The sequence below is a fragment of the Vulpes lagopus genome, chromosome 10 (genome assembly GCF_018345385.1).
Source record: "Vulpes lagopus strain Blue_001 chromosome 10, ASM1834538v1, whole genome shotgun sequence".
Taxonomy (NCBI): Eukaryota; Metazoa; Chordata; class Mammalia; order Carnivora; family Canidae; genus Vulpes; species Vulpes lagopus.
Genome location: NC_054833.1, coordinates 62,323,133 through 62,345,815, shown reverse-complemented (window position 1 = coordinate 62,345,815; position 22,683 = coordinate 62,323,133). Strand labels below are relative to the sequence as shown.

Here is a 22,683-nt window from a genome sequence, read left to right as displayed (position 1 = left end):
ATTTTACTTATTTATCCATGAGAGACACACACACACACAGAGAGAGAGAGAGAGAGAGAGAGAGACAGAGACAGAGAGACAGAGAGACAGAGAGAGACAGAGATACAGGCAGAGGGAGAAGCAGACTCCATGCAGGGAGCCTGATCCTGGAACTCAGGATCACGCCCGAGCCAAAGGCAGACACCCAACCGCTGAGCCACCCAGGCATCCCCTCTTTGGTTTTAGAACATCTGTAATAGCACGGTCTGCATCCTTTGCCTTTTTATTATTCGAAATATGGGAGACCTAGGTTCTTCTTTTTTTTTTTTTTTTAAGATTTCATTTATTTGAGAGAGAGAGAGAGAGAGAGAGAATGAGCAGTGACTCCCTACTGAGCAGGAAGCACGATTCGGGACTCGATACCAGTCCCCTGTGATCATGACCTTAGCCAAAGCAGACACTTAACCTACTGAGCTACCCAGGTGCCCCAGTTCTGTTGATGTTTTATGTATAACATACCTGAAATGGAAAGTCCAATTATAGTCTATAGGCTAATCTGGCCTGCTGCCTCTATGTGCACGGCCTGGAAGCTAAGAGTGATTCTTACAATTTTAAATGGTTGAAAAAATTAAAATAATAATGCTTAATGACTTGTAAAAATTATAGGAGATTCGAATTTTACTGTTCATTAATAAAGTTTTATTGGTCACAGCAACAATCACTCATTTACATATTGTCTATGGCTGTTTTCCCAATAAAACAACAGAGTTGCATAACTGTGACAGAGACTATCTGGTCTATAAAACTGAGGATATTCACTTTCTGACCCTGGATAGAAAAACAAATTTGCTACTCTGGTTTATGTGATACCCATAGGGCTAAGAGGCTGAAAGCACCAGGCCATTGGAGACTTTCTCTGTGCTCTAAGGATGTTGCTGTCTGCCAGTAGGTCCCAAGAGCCCTTAAGAAGGTCCCCAGATGGAACGTAGTGCCTCTGATTTGGGAGCAAAGTCTGTATCTTCAAGTTGTTCCTCCAATTTCTCCTGACAATATAGCTGTCATTTACTGCGTGACATAGGTAGTTACTAAGAGCAGGGGATTGAACTGTGGAGGGGATTTGGAGATGTGAATAGAGGCAGAGCCTATTTAAATATTTGAAAGGTTTCCTCCTAAGGCCAAAATTTGGGAAACATTATTTCTGCCTCCAATTTGTGCCATCATTATTGTGCCCTGATACTCTCCAAGTCAGACTCATCTTCTCTGTGCTCCTGTGTGATTTTCAGAGGCCATAACTGCTTCTGGGGGAGGAGATCCTTATAGTTTTAGATGGTTCTGTTAGTTGGAGCTTGATGACAAAACAGATGATGCTAAGGTAAGGCTCTGGCCTCATCTAGATCTACTATTTTTCCAGAACATTTCTATGGCCTCAAGGGAAAGAGAGAAGGGGAGTGTGGTGGCTGTTTCAGGACCTGTGCACCTCACTCTGCATGCCTGAAAGCCATCTCAAAGCACATGTGCAACAGTGATATCTAATACATAAGACAGCACATCATTCTCATGATATCACACACCTTAGTTCAACAAATTCCTCATGAATACTAATTATGGGACCAGAGATGTAACTATTGACAATATGAATGATGGAGGGTTATAATTCTATCAGCATTGTTTTATTTCCTAAATTGGGCAGTAGTTACTTAATCATTTTCCTTTTGTATCCCTATATTATTTAATAACAAAAAAAATCAACCGATGACAGACAATATAGTCTCTGCCTTTTGTAAATTTACAATGCTGTTTCAGTACAATGGTGGTGTGTGCAGGCATGGAGTGCTGTAGAAATGTGGAGGGATTTTTCTCACTCTTAGGGGTGACAGTGATCAGTGAAGATGTTCTAGAGAGAGAATGCTCAAGATAAATTTTGTGCTATGGATAGAAGTTAATCCGGACAAAGGAGGAGAGGGCATAAAGCTCAAAAGAAATAGTATAAGGATGTTAAGGAAGTATAGTGTGTTATTTCAGAGAGTTAGGAATTACTAGATCATAGAGCAGGTCAACAGCAGGGTATTTTCTTGGATTTTTTCTCCTGCGTTTAGTTAGAAACCAATGAAGAAACTATTTTAGAAAGACCTTTTGGAAGCAGTGAGGAGAATGGATTAGAGGAAGTACTGCCTAGGAGGTGGGGGATGAGTTAAGAAGTGTCTATATTTATTGGAGTGTCTGGGTAACTCCGTTGGTTGAGCATTTGACTCTCAGTTTTGGTTCAGATAATGATCTCAGTATCTTGGGATTGAGCCCCACTTCAGGCTCTGTGTTCAGCAGGGAATCTGCTTGAGGATTTCTCTTCCTGTCTCTTTGATCCTTCCCCCACTTGTGCTCTCCTTCTCTCTCTCAAGTAAATAAATAGATCTTTAAAAAAAAAAAGAAGTGTCTACATTTGTTGAAACAACAGATGAAAAGACCAGTGGTGTAGTTATGATAGCTATGATTTGGATTCAGGAATGGCTAGCTAAGGGGTAAAATGGGCGGCAGTTGATTATCTCTTGGGTAGAGATGATAATGGAGAGGTCAGTAATATAGGAGAATGCACGGGGACATAGTCTCAATAACTTATGTGGAAATTTAGCACCATGTGAAGGAAAGGAAAGAATGATTATTCATATCCTTTGGTTTCTGTTTGGTAGCCAGAGAGCCAACCAGGTGCTGATTTAAATTTCCACATCTGTGGTTTGAGGACATATCTGGTGGAGATCATAAGTATTCTCAGGGGACCTGGTGCATGCTGGATGGCTTCTCTTTTTGTCCCACACTTTGTCTTTTCTCTTTCCAGGGAGACTGGGCCAGATCTCCATATATGTAAAGCAAAAATGGCCCATCAGGATATGTGGTTCTGGGTCTTATGGGAGAATAACAATCCAATAGCAAGTCTGTTATGAATATTTCCAGACTCCAAATTTTCTTTTCTTTTTTTAGAAAGAGAGTGAGTGAGCACACATATGAGTGGGGGGAGGAGCAGAGGGAGATGGAGAGAATCGTGAGCAAGCTCCATGCTCAGTGCAAAGCCCAATGTAGTGCTTGATCTCACAGCCCTGAGATCATGACCTGAGTTGAAATCAAGTCAACTGCTCAACTCACTGAGCCACCATGCACCCCCCCACATTCCAAAATTTCATGTGATGGGTGAAGATTACTAACACATCAACTCTGGATCTAATCATTTTAGGATTCTGGATGACGAGGTGTTCTTTTCATGTTCTATATACTGACAGGATACTGGCCCACATATGAAAAGGACAATTTGGTTCAGACATGGAGAGGCACAGGACTTTTTAACAAGGGAGCCCCAGTTGGTTAAAAACTATTTTGATGTGCCACATAAAGAGTGTATGATACTCATCTTTGAGTGCAGCACTTACCAACTGGAACACGGGAGCTTAATAAGTGGATACTGAATATATGAAGAAATGGAAAGTGATTTAGTTTGGGCCAGGGAAGAGAAATGTTAACTTTGGAGGGAAATTTAAACCTTTTGAAAAGCAGAAGGAAAATCCCAACATAAGATCCCAAAATAAAGTATGAAACCTGGCAGAGTTTGGAAAGGAAGAGACACCACACCTGGAGCAGATGAGGTTGTCTCAGCTTAGACTGCAGTAAAATGGACTTTCTGGAATGTGTGAAAGTTGGAGACAGTTGTGCTGTACTAAAAAGCCAGGGAATTATTCCATTTCCTCCCTTGAAATTAGGATTGGGCCTTGCTGGTTCTGAGTTTGGTTTAAGAATGAAGAGAAGACATATTTTATAAGAATTTCTTAAATACTTGGGTTTGATGGCCAGTGTGCATTCTTCAGGAATTATTATAATAGGGCAATAAGGATATAGCAAAATCTGGACTTATCAGATTCAGGAAGGACTAGATTTTCACACATAGTTTCACCAGCAGCTACATGATGCCAAGGTGGGGCTCTGGCAGCCGAGAGAAGTGATTCAAAGATATGTTTCCTTTGTTTCTGATCTGTATGGTCACCCAACTTCTTAGGCAATTATGTACCTTTTGCTAATTAAGCTAAGAACTATACTTAATTTTTAAACTTGGCATGGAGGATTTCTTCCTGTCAATCTGTAATCCAACTGAGATGCAATTGGCATAATGATAGGTTCTGAAATGTTTGGTTGGTGTCAGAAGTGGGATTCAAGCACTGAATTACCATTAGAGTTTGATTTTGAAAATGGCATCAGGAAATCAAGGAATAAAACAATGAGCCAAAGGAGTGTGAGAGGAAGCCAGAGAGCCTATGGCATCAGATTAGTAGGATATGGAGGAGGATATTTTGGGGGGAGAGTTGAATCAGTGGAATACACTCACTGTACCTCTATCTCTAAACTAATAGGACTTATGGATAACTAGAGAGGGATGAGCTCATGGCAAGGTAGCCTGATACAGTGTCACAGTCTGCCCTGTGTTATCCAAGAGTGGAATGATTGCATAACCCCACAAAATTGAAAAATGAAGGGGGTGGGGAGGTCCTGAGGAATTCCTGAAGCCCTCTCTGGACTGGCAGTCAATTAATTTCTAGCAAATTATTTATTTGACAGGAAAAATTAGAACTAAGATATGCTCTAGTTCTCCCTGTCAAAGTGGCTAAGAACAAAGAGAGGAATATCAGAGAAGTATTACTTCTAAGTTCATCTCCATTTTAATGGGTGTATGTAAATCTTATTTTTATATAGAAGACTTAAAGGAGAAATATGAACTTGAAACTTCATGACCTTGGAGCAAGCTGATTACATTATACTTTCACTGGGCAGGGCTTCAGAAATTCATTTAAACTTGAGAAAGTTGTCTTCTAAATGAAAAATTAAAAATACTTAATTGATAAATAAAATTTCAATTGGTGAATGCATATAAATTTCTGTGTCTCAGACATTATTTTAGGAGAAGGTGACCTGGCTGGAATGAAGCCAACCAAAATACAGAGTGAGGCTGGCAACATGTCCAAGGCCATAAGTTTTTGGAAGCACAATTTTACCTTTTTGGATTGTTTTAGAAATTAAACTTTAGGGCACAAGGTGGGAGCACTGTTGGACACCTCATTATTTAGTAAAATAAAAGATGAGGCAACGTTGTAATAAAATACTGCTGAGGAAAGTGGTAGGATGTTAAGACAGTATTTAGAATAAAGAAAATGTATTGGGTTGGAGAATAAAAGGAATAGGAGCTAGTAAGGTAAACTTCCGTATATAAAGTAACTTTGTAGTAGAAATCAGTATAATGCTTACAGACAGCACAGTAAGGACCCTGGGACTCTAATCCTCATCAGAAGCAATCCAAAGATTGCACATAGAGCCTGTTAGTACATGATCAGGACCAGGGACCAGCGGCTCTTCATGGGTGATGGAAAAATGACCTAGAGTATAAGCGAACAAAATTTGAAGCAGACAATGATTAGAAGCAGTGACATTGCTAGGGATTGCATGGGACAGACTATGGAGAAATATGCTGTGATCACGGTTCTGGATTTCATAAACTAAAAAGCATTCAGTTAGCTAGTCAAGGGGGTGGACTGTGGATACCAGGGCTTTCAAATGCTGAAAAGCTAGAGGCAGAAATTTTGTTCTGGAACATCTGTGCATTGACTCTGTTCTTAATCCAGATGAAGAGGTAGTTTTGCAGATGCCAAATTTGGTTTAAGAGCCAGGAAAGCATATTCTAGGTTTAATTAATATAAATGCAAAAACACACACCTCCCATTTCTGTAAATGCATAATTCAAGTCCTCTATTGTCTTGTACTCTTGGGTATATATACTTATATATATATCAGGTTATGTTTATATATATGCATGTGTGTGTGTGTGTGTGTGTAATTTTTTTTACCCAGAATGGTTGATATAATTCCTAAATAAATAAGGATAGTAAAGTGTCACAACTGAACTTTCCAATGAAGTCCTATATTTTACTGACAGAGCCCCAGGATGGTTGACAGATTTTTGGAAACCGAGGAAAACCATTTTAGAGATATTCTACATTTTCTATTGCTTCTACTTTGCTTGCATCAGGTTCTGAATCCTTGACTAAATTAGCAGCCTAATATTGCCCTATTGTGTAAGCTTTGTGTGTGCAAATTCTCTGTGTATCTTCTTGCCAATATCTAATATACCTGAAATACTGCACACATTCTAGTTTCTCTCTGTCTTGAATATGGGAAGGGAATAGTACCTTCTCTCTGAGCTCAGCAGACCCTTAACATGTTTTTTTCCCAATGATCAGATCTAGTTCCAGTAAGAGAGCCCCAAGATTACTGTCTGTTTGCAATGAAAGGATAAGGCACATCACTGATCCTAGAAGGGTCTTAAAGAACCAGTCCTCTATCAGGAACTAGTTCTCTGGATCTTGGAGCACTTTGGGATGACTCTGACTCCAGGGGGAATCTACATTCAAGTGCAAAGGGTTTCTTACCAGATGCCAGGAGATCATTGATGAGCACAAGGAACTTCTCATCAGCCACTTGGGCGTCGGTCATGAGAAACACTGTGCTGAGATTCTTCACCCCAGCTTTCAGACACAAACTGGCCAGGTCCATCTGTAAAACTTATCAATATTAGAGATCTTTGGGAAGATAGACTTATTTTTTTTAATTTTTATTTATTTATGATAGTCACAGAGAGAGAGAGAGAGAGGCAGAGACATAGGCAGAGGGAGAAGCAGGCTCCATGCACCGGGAGCCCAATGTGGGATTCGATCCCGGGTCTCCAGGATCGTGCCCTGGGCCAAAGGCTGGCACCAAACCGCTGCACCACCCAGGGATCCCAAGATAGACTTATTGAAAGAGGTCCCAAACCTACTCTTTAGGAATGGGACCATTTCCTCATCTACTTTAATGGGAAACAAAGCAAAACAGCAATGGAAAGTTAGGAAGGAGTGCTATTTTGTACTGACAAGTAGGGAAATATGGTCTCAATCCCAATAGAGGTGGACAAGTAAAATTAAACATTGATGATTTTTAAATCATACAAACACTGTGGCTCCTGTATGAGCTTCTGGAGCTCCTGCTTTGTGCAAAGAGGTAACAGATTTCCAAAGGGACAGAGATAGTCCCTGTTCATCTGTGTTACTTATATCATCATACAAGTGAATGACCTGCCCCAGAAGGCAAGCAATTGCTCTTGGTCTTGACAGGAGATTCACGTATTTGGGGCTACTGATCCAGATGATGAATGTGTCTTATGCTAACAGTGTCTTGTGTTCTCATGACTCTCTCCAGCAAAAGCTTTGTTTTGGAATAACATATACTAGGGAACACGCACACACACACACACACAAGATCATCTGTTAGGAAATTATATCCATTCAAAATTGCAGGTGGATGAAGTTTTAGGCTAGGATGCCAAGCCCCGAATTTTCCCAGCTTAGTCAATCTTGGTTCAATCTCTATCCCTCTCACAAAGCTCAGCCATCAGTCCCCTGATCTTGCTCTTCTCGCTTGTACCACTCAAAGCTCATTTTGAGAGCCTCATGCATTTTCTTACAGCAAAGCTTTTTTCATGTCCTATATATAATTCCCCTTTAAAGTTAGTGAACTTCTTTTAATATCAACCGTTCTCAACCTTATGCATTTACAGAATTAGCTAAGATAACGTTTCTCAACTCTCACGGGAACCATCTGGGAGATGCTTTGAAAAGTCTTGATGCCCAGGCCATTTCTCAGACTGGTTAAGCCCAAATTTCTGGAGGGGGATGCAGGTGTCAGCATTATTTGAAGGGGATTCCGGTGTATAGCTGAGGTTGAGAACCTAATACACTAATGTCTTAGATCATTCTGTAAGTAGGTAATTCTCATATGCACTATCTTGTTTACTCCTTTTATTTTTTTTTGACCACTGAAGATTGGTCTAACATGAAACTCGTGTATGACCTTAGATCCAGCCAGTCATTGAGAGGCTGAGCTGTGGTTTCAGAGCAGTGAGCACCCCTGGCTGAGAGATTATTAAGCAAGTGGGTAGGTCTGGCTCCATGCTGGCTGGAATTCTCCTAGGGACAGCAAGTGCAGCATCCTGGTGGAAATTACATCAGGACTCCTGACCTTGCCACAGCTGTAGGCAGGCACAAAAGGGAGGGGGCTTCAGTGACCTCTGAAGATCGTATAAATGCCTTTTCCCCCTTTCCAGAGCATGCAGCATGGCTGCTAAGTGCTTAATGTCTGGAACCAGAAATGTCAGCTCCCACTACCTGGTGGTTACTGGAACTATCTTCTAAAATATGAATTTCTTACAGAACTTGGGCAGACTGTCAGAATTCCTTCAAAGTCTACCACAGCTGTGAGGGAGCTGGGTGCTAAATTTGACAGAGATGTGCCTCTGATCTGGTGAAAGCCAAGGCTATGAAGATGGAGCTGAAGTAGCAGAGGTTTTACAAATGCATGCCTGGGTCTAATGAGAAAAGAGCCCCTTGTGTCACCAGCCCAAAACTGAAGAAGGGAATGGCCAGTCCCTCATGGGGGGGGGGCGGTTCTGAGCAAGGGGAGCGAAGAGCTAATGAAGGGTGACAGGGAGCTGTGGGTGATTGGAGGGGGAGCTGTTTCTTACCTTGAAGTCCTGGATCTGGTAGCCTTTCCGCAGTGTGATCTGGAATACATCCATGGAGCTGATGAAAGCCGCAAGCCTTGTCAGACTCTGCTTGCCGCTCCCACCCACACCAACCAACAGAGCATTTCCCCGTGGAGACTCCAAGATGCGGTTGATGTGACAGCTGCAGAGAAGGAGCAGAGGCACGTGGCTTTGATCAGACTTTCCTCTATGAGGAGCAGGTGCCATGGTCCAAGTGAGAACTAGAACCTTGTTTGGAGGCATGTCGTGGGCTGAGCAGCAGGAAACAGGAGTTAAATTGTCCCCAGACCTGGCCTCACCTTCTTGCCCAAATGGGTGGAAGTCCCTCCTGCTTTTTGCTAAAAGCCAAAGCTGGTGGCAAGTGAACTAGTGATAGTGGAGGAAGAGTTCATGGCAGCCAGGCAGGACTGGAGGGGACCCCGACTCACCCTCTAGCCTCTCCCCAAGCTGAGCCTGACTCTGTCATACCTCCCACAGCACTTTGCCTCACCTACTTGTGCTTTTAGGCAAGACAAGGGGGCAAGAAAGAGAGAAAAGTGAAGAAAAAATTCAAGGGAGGCCAAAGAACCAGCAGGAACAGAACTATTTGTTCCTCTAAAGAGAGAAGTAAAATTCAAGTCAGCAGAATAACAGAGAACCCTGGACATTGATGCCCTTGTAATGAATGTAGGTTCTTTGTGTCAACCTGTAAGACACCCACTTCCTTGGCTTCTGGATTCATCCCCTTTTAGCTATATTTGGCTCTCTCAGTACCCATATTCCTGCCCAGCAATGAGGAAAGATTCCCAGGCCCTGGGCTTAGACTACATCCTGCAGAAGACCCTCCACCCCCTGTCTCACCAAGCCTTCAAATGCTGTTCCTACATCAGGCTGTCCATAGACTCTTCTCCAGGTTCTTCATTCCTTTTAGAGCTATGTATGTACCTTATGTAAAGTAACTACATTCTTTATAAAAATAACTCCTACTCTCTTTTCTCATCTTAAAAACAATAACTGGGCATCTGGGTGGCTCAGTGGTTGAGTGTCTGCCTTTGGCTCAGGTCATGATCCCAGAGTCCTGGGATCGAGTCCCACATTGGCTCCCCGCAAGGGTTCTGCTTCTCCCTCTGCCTATGTCTCTGCCTCTCTCTGTGTGTCTCTCATGAATAAATAAATAAATAAGCCTTAAAAAAAACAATAACTACTCATTGCACAAAATACAGAAATACTTATGATTCTACTTACTGGACAGCAATGAACACGACTGACATTAAATCTATGCCCTTCTGGACTTTTCCCTAGAGTCTGTGTGTTTACAAGTGTATATATGTGGGTATATACACTTATTACATCTGAAAGTTTGATATATATCTATCCTATTTTCAAAATTGTGTTCACATTGTATACTAACCAGTGTTTTGAAATCACTTTTCCATTTAGCAATATTCTAATATTTTCCTACACCACTGATTACTAGCTAAGCCATGCTTTTAATGTGGAACAACAGAATAAATTCCTTGTCTGCAATAGCCTGCTATTGGATATTTAAGTTGTTTCCAACATTTTCCAGTAATAAATAATGCTATGTAAATATTTTTCGTTCTCTCTGTCATCACGTCCACAGGACAGATTCCTAAAAGAAACACTGCCAAGTCAAACAGTAAGACAATTTTTATGGCTCTTGAAACATATTGAAAAGCTACCTCCCAGAATGATGGCACCAATTTATCAACTTCTTGGGTAGAATTGATCAAATGGCGGGTCTAGTATATTTTTTCTTTCTTTTTTTTTTTGTTTTCGGGTCTAGTATTTTGAAGGGTGAGACCATGTTAGATTGTGTGAGTTTAATTAGAATGTGTTAAGTCAGAAAACTTGTGAACACATAGCACAGTGATCAAGCCACTGTGAAGAAATGGATAAGGGGGACGAAATGACAGGTGTCAGTGACCTTGGAACTGAAGAAATGAGCAGAACAAGAATGCAGGTGGAGTCAAACAATCAGAGTAGAGCATACATCTGAGATTAAACTGTGTAGGCTACAGTCTTGTGTCTGCCTTGTGTTAATGGTATTATGATGACAAATAACACATTCACATTAAGCAAAAGGCAATTGGTGGATAGAACAACTTAAGGGCAGTTATACCAATTTAGAGGAAGGGCTGGGGTGGGGTGGGGAGAGTTTGGATGAGTGGGACTTGACACATCAACAAAATATGAGCATGTAGGCTGTTACAGGGCTCCTCTTGACCTGTGGCTTGAGTTTTCTTACTATTGCACATTTCTGACATACACTGGGTCTGATATGACTGGGTCATAAGCAGAATCAGTAAACTAAATGTTTGTGGGTCCTCAATGCCTCTTCTCTTCTGTGAGATATATTTGCTACTAAGAAGGAAACCCTAGTAGGAGTGCAGGTTAAGTCAATAATGCCCACCTACTAGCAGGTAGGAAGAGTCTGGGCCCCACTCTTGTTAACACTGTGTCTTATATATATATATTTTTAATTTTTTGCCAATTGAATGGTTGAAAATATGATTTCAAATTTTATTTCTTGATATCTAGGGAATTAAACACATTTATGATTAAGTATATATTTTTTATTTTATTTTATTTTTTTTTATTTTTTTTTTTTAATTTATGATAGTCACAGAGAGAGAGAGAGAGAGGCAGAGACACAGGCAGAGGGAGAAGCAGGCTCCATGCACCGGGAGCCCGACGTGGGATTCGATCCGGGTCTCCAGGATCGTGCCCTGGGCCAAAGGCAGGCGCCAAACCGCTGCGCCACCCAGGGATCCCTATTTTTTATTTTATTAATTTCCTTTTCATGTCCATTGCCCTCTTTTTAAAAAAGTTTTATTTATTTAAGTAATCTCTATACTCAGCATGGGACTTGAGCTCATGACCCTGAGGTCAAGAGTCACATGCTCCTCTCTGTGCCAGCTAGGTGCCCCGAATGCCTACTTCTTAACTGTTCTAGATTTGTAAGACCCCTTTAGGTGTGTTCTGAAACATCCCTCCAATTTGTCACTTTCACCTCTCAGTTTTAATGTGTTTTTGGATGTGTAGAAAATTCTGGCTTTCTGGATTTAAAATTGTAAGTCACTAACTTTTTGTAGTGAAAATTAACTCCCCAAAGTATTTAGGCATTATTTACTGACCTATGCTTAGTTCTTTTATGGTTTTGCTTTTCCCCTTTATAATTATTTAATTGGGATACTTTGACTCTGTTTTGTATCAGATAGATTTACACTTTCTCTGGCTCCCTTATTAAATCCTAGTTTTGAGGCATCAGGAGAGTGTGTATACTCATCTTGTATCCTCTATAGTCCCATCACATTGAAGGTAGTCAATAAATTTTGGTTAAACTGAAACAGAACACGTACCTTATAGTCAGCATCACATCTGGGAGGATGTACACAATTACACATTATGCTAGGAGAAGGACTCAGCAGTTTTGTGTCTATATTAGGGGGTGCTGGACTCCAAGGATAAAAGAGAAACTGAGGTGCTAAGGCATCTGGGTTCTCTTTGGAGGAGAAGTTCACCTGGGTTCTCTGGGCCACCCCACACCCTCTCTATTCTGGAAGGCCTGAACTCAGTTTAACACGGTTCCTGCTATTCATTATCTAAATGGGAAATGCATCATTAGTTCTGAAGTTCCCAGAGAAGAATGGTTCAGTCTGCAACTGTCAGCACTGGACTCCAGCTGGGGATTCATTAACAACCTCTGACGAGGGCAAAGGACTCTGCATTCAAATTACAAAATTTAAAAAAAAGATCAATATTCTGAAGGGCTCCTGGGCGAGAAAACCAGTGCAGTCTAAGTTAAGCCCATTACTGAATTCCTGTGAGATTAAAAACAAAAGCTAAAGATGTACCACAGCACAGCTGGAGGAAGGAGGCTTATTGAGGGCTACAAAAGCACACACATGCATACATGTGTGCAAACATGTATGTATGCACACACATATGTGCATACATATGCATATGTACATGTGTACATATGCACACACATGTGCACACACATGCCCTAGAGAATGGATAAGATACACAAAGGAAGGGGCACAAGATAAGTACATCTAATGTTCCTTTTTTGTTAAGTGATGCTAAGAGAACAGAAAAGGCAGAACAATCTCTGTGGGAGCCAATAAACAAAGCAAAAAGATAAGGATTATGCCAAAAGCAGGGGAAAAGAATTGGTGTGAAACTTTAAGGAAACGCAGAATAAGAATTTGCTGGAATGGTGAAGAAAATCAGCAAGAGAGCAAAATGGTACCATGAAGGACACAACAGCACAAAGAAAAAGCCTAGCATCTATGGACTGCTCGTTAAGCATGAAGTACTGTGCACACATAGCAACAACCCTACAACATAGACATTCTCATTATCCTCACTTCCCAGAGGAGGAAACTGCAGCTCAGGGAAGTTCAGTGTCCTCTGCAGAACACCACAGCCAATGAGTGGCAGACCCAGGATTTGAATGTGGGTCTGGCTCTGTCTCTAGAACCTGTGCCCATAACCCCTACTCAGTGCTCCACGGTTGGGTTCAGCATAAAAGCAGCAGGAAAAATTAGCAGACCAGAGAGCTGGCTAAGAACTCATGTGGTAAGAAGAAAGAGCCAGATGATAAAATCAAAACAAGAAAATGAGTGAAAATATCAGTGAGGGTGACAAAACATGAGAGACACCTAACTCTGGGAAACAAACAAGGGGTAGTGGAAAGGGAGGTGGGTGGGGAATTGGGGTGACTGGGTGACGGGCACTGAGGGGGGCACTTGGTGGGATGAGCACTGGGTGTTATGCTATATGTTGGCAAATTGAACTCCAAAAAAAAAAAAAAAAGACCCAGTGAAAATATAGAATTGTAAACAAACAAACAAACAAACAAAAGAGCATAAGCCTCATTGCACCTATGAACATATACCCTTATCTTGGCCCCTCGACCAGCCCTATGGGTTCCCGAGGGGTGCTACAGCCTCCATCCTGCTCTGCCTCACCCTGCTCCCACCCTGGGTATCAGAAGTTGGACCTCCCTGGAAAGAATCCTCTCTGCCTCGGGTATCGTGGGCAGTGACATGAGGCCATGAATCTTCTGTCACTCTTAGGTCTTATGTTTCTCATTGTTGGTAGACATTCCATTTTCTGGCATAAGGGGGGTGCTTCTGCTCTATGTGTCTGGTAGAGGTAGCAGAGGGTCAAGAGGCCCCAGGGGACAGGATTGGGGGGGAGGGGAAGAGAAGGGACAGAAGGGGGCAGAAGGGGATAGATGAGGAGGGAAGAGGAAGGCAATGCAAAGACAATGTCATGGGGAACTGATGTTTTTAAACAAGCGTACATGAAATTATATGCCCAAATATACTTTAATCTTGAGAACTGCCTCCCCTCGAGGCAGTTCATTATTCCAGTTATTTTGCCATTGCTAATGCAGCTCAGGCTTCTCTCTGAAAACCATCTTCAGAGCCTGTTAAGGAGCCTTGGGAGACAAGCCAGTCTTCACAGCCTTATTTTTTCCTAAAAACAGTATTAGTTTGATCACCCATGTTGGAAAATGCATTGACCGAATCACTTGCTCTTCTCCCAAATTTAATTTATCCTGAAAGGACAGAGATTTGTCTCAATTCCAAGACTATGACACAGGGTCTGATAGCTGTTTAAAAGGAAGGAAAATGCTCACTGAAATTTTCTGAGGTTTGTGAACAGATGTCCCCAGATGCTGGTCCTGGCCACCTGGTATGCACCAGACACTGTTTTGGGGATTCAGCGGTGGGCAAGACTGAGTCTGCACACAAGGAGCTCACACTGGATCGGGAAAGATGGAAATGCAGACAAGGAAGCACCACAGTGTGATGGCTGAGGGCGAACCCACTGGAGCCACAGTGTGCAAGTGTAAGCTTTGGCTTGCATATTTCTGGGGTGTGTGGTGCTAGGCAACTTCTCCCATATCTCTGGGTTATAGCCTCCTCATTTATAATATAGGTATAAGAGCAGACTCTACTTTCTTCAGGGTTTTTGTAAAGGCTAAATGAAGTGATGTATGCAGAGGTCTACACACCAGGCCCATGGTGAGTTCTGTATTCAGGGTAGCCTACATGCCACATCGAATGTTGCCCTTCCAGAGAGGTCTTCCTGACTGCTCTATTTAGAATTGCAATCAACACCCTCCCCACTCTCACCGGCACCCTTCCACCCTTCCTTCTGTTTTTCCTCTATGTCATTTACCCTAAATGACATGCTAAGAATTTTTGTTAAGTACCTGCTATGTTCCAGACACTGTCCTAGGTATTAGGGATCTAGCAGTGAATAAAACAAAGGTCCCTGCACTCAAAGTATGCCTAACCCATAGATATGTGTTGGATGGATGGATGGATGGATGGATGGATGGATGGGTGGATTGGTGGGTGGGTGGATGAATGGGGGGATGTATGTATGTATGTAAACAGAGTGATTAATCATGACAAATGCAGCAGGGCAGTCAAGTTATATAAGGTGAGGACCCAGCGTGACAACTGACTTTAGCAAGAAGGGGCTCTGTGATGATTGGAAAAAAAAGCTTCTTTGTTCAATTGGTAAGAAATGGATCAATAAGAGAATGAGAAGTGAGAAAGAATGACAAGTATAGACAACAATTTTGATGAGTTTGCTGTGAACGGAAGCAAAAAAGAAATGGTGTAGGAGATGAAGATGATGTGAGAGTGAAGGAATTGTTTATTACCTTTGATAATAATAATATGGCATGTTTGTAGGTAGATACATATGATAGAAATTACTCAAGTAATGATGATGGGACAAGAGGGGAAAGAAAGGAGGAGGGAGAATGAATAATTTAACTTCAGGAAGGAGTCAAGTCACTAAGAAGATGCTAAGAGATCAGATCCAGGATGTACATGGAGGGATTGGCCTTAGGTAGGAACAGAGAAGGTTTATGTACTGAAATAGTAGAGAAGATACAACTTGTGGGTGGCATGCAGGTGGGATGCAGATGGGCTGTTAGATTTGATGGCAGGGAAAGAGAATTCTCTTCTGGCTGCTTTCACGACCTCAGTGAAGTAAGAGATGTGCTCATTAATGGTAAAAAGAGAGATGGGAACTAGAAGCTTGATAAAAGAAGAAAAAATGTGGAATGCAATCACCACAGGCAGGGTAAGAGAGCAAACTGCCCACAGTAGTGGAGGTGGGTTTCCAGCCAAGTCAAGGGCCCATGTGATATATGTGGCTGAAAATCTGAAGCACACCAAGCCCAAATGGTGGTGGCTTTTCTGCAACAATCTTCAGAGGGTTGGGACCAGGTGTGGAATAAGACAGTTGGGATTAACTAGAATGGGGTTAAGCCACATGAACGTAAGGCCAGGAAAGTTAGTGGAGCTTGTAACAGGATGACGAAGTTTATGGTGGTTGAGGATAGCAAAAACATGGTAGGTAGAAGGGTGAAGGAGTCTGAGAAAGTGGTTGGCTTCATGAAATGAAGTCTTGATGAAGTTTAAGAGTAACTGGAGTATTTTTATTTGGGAAAATATGGAAGGACCTTGAAGTGAGATAGTCAGAGATAGAGAAAGTCAGACAGAGAAAGACGAATACTATATGGATCTTACTTATATATGGAATCCAAAAAAAAAAAAAAGAAAAGAAAAGAAAAGAAAAAGAAAAAAGAAACACAACAAACACACATAGAAACAGATCAGATTTTTAGTTGCCAGAGGTGGGGGAATGGGGCTGAGGAATTACATAAAGGTGGTCAAAAGGAACAAAATATGAGATATAAGATAAATAAGTTTTGGGGATGTAATGTAGAACACAATGACTATAGTTAACAATACCATATCATATATTTGAAAGTTGCTACAAGAACAGATCTTAAAATTCTCATCACAATGGAAAACAAACAAACAAACCCCGTAACCTGTGAATGGCTGTTAATCTTACTGTGGTAACCATTTTGTATTTTACACCTATGTCAGATCATGATGTTGTCCACCTTAAACTAATACAATGTTAGATGTATCTCAATTCTATCTCAATAAAACCAGGTAAAGAAAGAATATCTGGAATAAAAAAAACAGAGCAGATGAGTGGAAGGGTAGGAGGTACATGTCAGAGAGTAGGCTTGTGGAGATGGGTTCATCTCTGATGACAGAAATTCTAGGGTAGGAACATGAGAGTGTGTGCCTGAGAGGCAATAGAGGAAATGACCCCTGAAGCTAATGAGGCCAGGGAGCAGAAGGACCAGGTGATACACAGATGCCCACCATGAAGAAAGATATGGTTGAGGAGGGAAGCTGGTCCAAGCACTCAGGTAGTTGGTAAATGTTGGGGAAGCAGTCAATGTCAGTAGATGGCAGTGACAAGGTGAGATGGTGAGTATGAAAGTCCAGTTACTCAGGCTTTCGAAGAACTGGGGTTTGTGAAGGATAAGGGGGGCGGGTGGTTTAAATGGGCCAACGAAATGAGGTGGGATAGAAGGAAGGTACTTAGCTCTTTCTAGGTTCTGGGGTATACTGAATGGAGAAGAAAAAAGAGTTTTCCCCAACTCAGGGGTCAGGGAGGTTTCACTTAGAATCATCAATGAGGGGGAAGCTCAGAGAAATTGAAGATGAGGTGGGTTGTGCTGCTGAAGTCCATGGGAACCAGGGGACAGAGTGGAAAGATTCTAGAAGGCAGAGAGGAGTGGTAGACATGACTTAGTTGGGAAATGTAAGGAGCTGTTTTGGGACAGCATCGGTGTGAGTGTAAATCATCTGAGAGGCTTGGTGACTATTCTCAGTGACTCAATGATCCTTAAAAGGGTATTTAATTTTTGACATATGTGAGCATTTAAACAAAAATCTTCAATCTCATTAATGTAAAGTTGGCCCTCAGACTCGTATGAGGTAGGGATGCAGGTCCTGAGCTGTTCTGATGTCTCTTTTATGATCTCAAAATTTCCTTTTGTGTCACTGTGGTCATGCTTAGTGATGGTAATTGACAGACAGGGAAATAAATCCAGTTCTGCCTGAGTTCAGCAGCCTGCTGCCTCCCAGGGCCGGTGGTAGAAGCTGTGACTTTTGCTCTATGAGCCACCATCTTGATTTTCATGGCAGGAGCAGCTCTGCCTTCCTGGTTTTATCAAGGTTGGGACATCTGACATTGGGAAGAAGACATCTGATGTTGGGAAGAAGAGACAGTTGAGGAAAGGCAAGAACAGAAGCACACTTACACATGGCGCATGGCATCCTCAAAGAGAACCAGGTCCATGACTGTGTTGACTTCATTGTGGTTCTCTAGGGCTTCCACCAGAGTTTGGGTCAAAAGCCCCCACGACTGAACAGGCATGTACTTTGGTTCACCGATACCACTGGCAAAATGGCAATACATGTTCAGGCTTCGGGTCTGCTCCACAGTCTCATCAATATCCTGGGGGTGGAACACAGACATAAGGATCCTCCCTGCTGAATCAATTCTGATTCCATACAGAGTGAAGACCCTTCATTTGCTTTTTTCTCTCTGAACACTTCTTGCAAATTAAATATCAGTGATGCTTCTAACACTTCCTTTTTACTGAGAAGCTCTTAAAAAGTAGATGTTTAACATTCATTTACTAGCTCCATGAAGTCATGGGTGATGTTTGTTATTCCTTGTGGGCTGAGGATGGGAAATGGAAGGTATTCTTCCCATATGCATAGTAAGAGCCCATGTCTGGACAGAGGAGCAGATGGGGACATACGGATAGATTTCCCTAAGCAAGGGCTCTTTCACCACTGCTGGGTGAAGGGATCCATGTCCCAATGGCCTCATCTCCTACACAACCATTCCAACAGGTCTTAGTTCCCAATCCACAGCAGCATCATAACATCCTTTTCTGTTTCCTGTGAGATAGACACTATAGGCTGCCAGTGTCTGTCAGTGTTCTATGGCTCATCCCATAGAACTTGATTTCTAAAAAAAACATGTCATGAGCCATCCTTAGATGATTGGTTTGTTTATGGGGATACTGATAATCTGAAAACATTCACACTAAAGCCCCCTACATATAATATTTTCATAAAGATATGAACCATGTGTGTTAATTCTTGCCACAGGGCAGACCTTAATATGTTTAATAAAAACCTAGTACAACTCAATTAATTTAAGAGATAGGGTGTCTGTGTCTCTTTACTACGAATACACCCTCTAAGTATCAAAGAGATCAAAAGCTAATCTCTTTTTTACTTTAGAAAGGAACTATTTACTTATCAATACCCAATCCTGGGGGCACTTGGGTGGCTCAGAGGTTGAGCGTTGGCCTTTGGTTCAGGTCGTGATCCCGGGGTCCTGGGATCAAGTCCCACATGGGGCTCCCCACAGGGAGCCTGCTTCTCCCTCTGCCCATGTCTCTGTGTCTCTCATGAATAAATAAATAAAATATTTTTTAAAAGACCCAATCCTGGAGACTTCAAAAGGAAGAAAAGTGGTAGAGGAAGTAAGTCCAAGAACTAGCATGTTTTCTAGCGCCTAAGTAGGAATTTATACCAGTATGAGCAACTGTCCCCATCTGCCATTTTTTCTTCCAAAGTTCTGACTGAGAGAGACACCTGGGAAAGAGTAATCCACATACTATTTATCAGCAGGGGCATTAGTCACTGTAGGGTTAGCTCTGTAAGCCCATGGGACAAGATTCATAAAACCTAATGGAGGGTAAATAAGGATGACAGTCCTATCTATAGATGGACCAGGATTGCTATCTGGTTTATAAGAATGAAATAGAAAGAGTTAAATATCAAAGAGTTATATAGTTTGAAGGTGATCTCAGGGCCATGGAAAGCCATTAAACTATTCTGGTTTTGCCACACATTAACCATAAATGTCTGGAGACCTGGATAAGATTTAATGCAAGGCAAGAGATCCATTCTTGCTTGCTGCAGAAAGCATGTGGGGAAGTGATGTGGGAATCCATTTACCTAGTTTGAAAATGGGCTAATATATTGGGAATGGGTCCTGATGGAAGTTAATTTACACTAATGAGCTAGCAGAGGAATGACTGAAGCATAGTTCTGAAAAGCCTGCTCTACAAAGACTCTTTGATGAACAAAACAACGTGTCTCAGATTTTATGATCAGAGCCAGGCTGTGCAGGAGGGAGAGAGAAAACCAACCCGTGCAATGAATCAAAGATTTCTTAATAGCGACACCACATCATACAAGGGCCACTTCTCAGAGAACTTTAAGATTTTAGTGGTGGAAACAGGATTGTATCATTTCCTTGGTGAAAACTTGGCAACTTTTCTTTAATACCGATATCAAGATTCAATGCAGTCAAAGGTACTTATGGCTGGCACTTCAAATATTGTTGGGGAAGGATGAGGTCAGTATTAATTATATCTGGGTCTATGATCAAAAGAATGTGTTCTTAGGATACAAATGCACATAGAACCTCTATTTCAAAGGCTGAGTGTTGTTACTCTAAATTGCCAGCTCAGATAGATGGGAGAAGATAGTCAAGGTTCGTTTGCAGATCTAACAATGAATGAATGAGTTGGCAAATTCTACAATGCTCATAGGGCATCTAAGATGTGGGAGTACTGAACATCGGGGCAGAGAAAAATGATAAGTGGAGGAATTTCAGGGTGTTCATACTAATAAAGAGCAGATTGAGATGTTACTTAAAAGTGCTGTCCAAGGGGTGCCTGGTAGTGCAGTCGGTTGGGTGTCTGACTCTGGATTTTGGCTCATGTCATGATCTCATGGTGGTGAGATTGAGCCCTGCATCAGGCTCCATGCTCAGTGTTGAGTCTGCTTGGGATTCTCTCTCTCTGCTCCTCCTGCTCATGTCCTCTCTCTCTCTGTCTCTGAAATAAATAAATCTTTAAAAAGAAATGCTGTCCATACATCCAGAAGGCTGTCATGTAGGTTGGGATGGACTGTAAAAATCTTCACAGGTAGACACAGGTTGGTATCAGAAAAAAATATGGAGTGAGACCCAGCAAGGTGAGCATTGGGACACCACCATGCATTTAAATAAAAGTTTTAATTATTTCTAAGTTCAAGAGAGGACAAGTGGTATGTGTGGAAAACATGGAGGTTTGGCCAACTTTTGAAAGGCTCAGTGCTAGTTGTGGGGTAATTTTGACACGAAGAAGTATAATATGATCTTAGGCTGTGTTAATGTATCAGTGCTTCCCAAGGCATATGGAATATTTGTTCTGCAAATTATTAATAGGTTTTATCAAGGGAAAAGAGTTTTTGGGTTTCATACATTTGAGAAATGATAAATGAATTAGGGTTATTCAAGATTTTTAGGGCTTTAATGTGCTGAAAACACTGTGAATTCCCAAGGGATGGGTAGAATATGAAATATTTCTCAATTTATTTTATCATGGATATTTTCTTTTCAAGAAGTATATTGCAGTGCAACGAGTTAGTAGGGCAATTTTGGGAAATGGTAACACAATTATAGTATATATAAGAGGCAATGACGATCTTGCTTTTTGTCAGACCCCAGTTGGGTTGTGTAATGAAAGTCAGACACCATGATTTCAGATTGCGGAACTAATGGAAAAGCAATCAAAATGATAGCAAATTTCTCTGGGTTTTAAAACAAGTGATATCAGAAGTGGCTAAAAAAACAGAGGCTATTTGGTCTGAAGAAAAGAAGACCCAGGAAGGACAAGGCAAATGGTCTTAAAATATGTGAAAGTTTTTCATGTAGACCTAAAATTACAGGGCAAGGAAATAATTTTTAGATCACTATTAGAAAAAATTCCAGCCTTTAAAATTGTTCAAAAGTTTCCAAATTTCAAAATTGTTTCAAATTTCCAGTCACTAGTAGCTCCAAAATGGAACCCTTGGGAAAGATGAGGGTGGGAAATTTCAAGGACATTGGAGTGTCCATTGGGATGACCAATCTGAGAGATGTTACCAAAAGGAGTCAGTATATATTGAGGAATTGCAGGGTGCCTGGGTGGCTCAGTGGTTGAGCCTCTGCCTTTGGCTCAGGTTGTGATCCTGCGGTCCTGGGATCAAGTCCTTTATCAGGCTCCTTGCAGGGAGCCTGCTTCTTCTTCCTCTGCCTATATCTCTGCCTCTATGTCTCTCACGAATAAATAAATAAATAAATAAATCTTTAAAAAAATAATGAGGAATTGGATCAGATGATCCCCACAGACCTTCTCAACCTTGAGATCTTATGATTAATTGGTGCTTTTACTTGTCTTAGGATTTTTTTTTTTAAAGAATTTATTTATTTATTCATGAGAGACCCAGAGAGAGAGAGAGAGAGGCAGAGACACAGGCAGAGAGAGAAGCAGGCTCCATGCAGGGAGCCTGATCTGGGACTCAATTCCAGGACTCCAGGATCACACCTTAGGCCAAAGGCAGGTGCTAAACTGCTGAGCCACCCAGGGAGCCCCCCTAGCATTTTTCACCTCAGCAAAATAATGATAGATTTTCTTTCCCTAATCTAATCTGTAATTTACCCCTCCATTTCATGAGCTAGATTTTATCATTTGGGTGATTATCTGCATAATAATTATTTTCAAATGTAAAAAAAAATTGGCAGGGCAGTACTCACATCATAAATTTTCTTGACCACTTCTGTCTGGATTTTATCAAAAAGATCAAAGTCCTTTTCTTCCACCATCTTATCCCGATAAACTCGATTTGATTCATGCAGATAGAGCTTTACTAGGTCCTGTGTGGATTTTACACATTCTACTGAGGAGAACAGGATGCCCTTTAAAGAGAACAGACAAAATGTAATCTGTATTACAATGATCGAAAAGGGGGTTATCTTGAAAAACCCCAAGGGAACCCCTCAAATGGTTATACGCCAAGAGTATGAGTGAATCACAAATCTATTTTGTCCTCACAGAAACTGGAGCCCAATTTCAATTTCCTCAAGCCCTGGTAACTGCTTACCAGAAGCAGAGGCAGAAGTATGTAATCTCTGAAAGAGAACAGCATCATCCAAACACTCAAATTATCTGCACATTTAAAAACTCCTCATGTCTGGCAAGCAAACAAAAATTATTGGGAATACCAGAAGATACAACCAAATCAAGAAAAAACTGATCCACAGGAGATCTAGGTATTGGAGTTATCAGACATAAACTTTAACAAAACTATGATTAAAATGACCAAGATATTAGAGGACATCAAGTAAAGAATTTCATCAGA

At 41.4% G+C, this 22,683-nt stretch overlaps 1 protein-coding gene across 1 annotated transcript in view; it reads right to left on the bottom strand.

Moving 5' to 3' along the window:
* Nucleotides 1–22,683, bottom strand: part of DNAH9 (dynein axonemal heavy chain 9) — a 335,073-nt gene that overhangs the window by 129,595 nt on the left and 182,795 nt on the right. The window contains exons 42-45 of the mRNA XM_041771484.1: nucleotides 22,079–22,240; nucleotides 17,751–17,947; nucleotides 8,561–8,723; nucleotides 6,435–6,558 (exon numbers count right to left, since the gene is read on the bottom strand). Coding sequence (XP_041627418.1) covers nucleotides 6,435–6,558; nucleotides 8,561–8,723; nucleotides 17,751–17,947; nucleotides 22,079–22,240 — 646 coding nt within the window. The remainder of the gene's footprint in view (nucleotides 1–6,434; nucleotides 6,559–8,560; nucleotides 8,724–17,750; nucleotides 17,948–22,078; nucleotides 22,241–22,683) is intronic.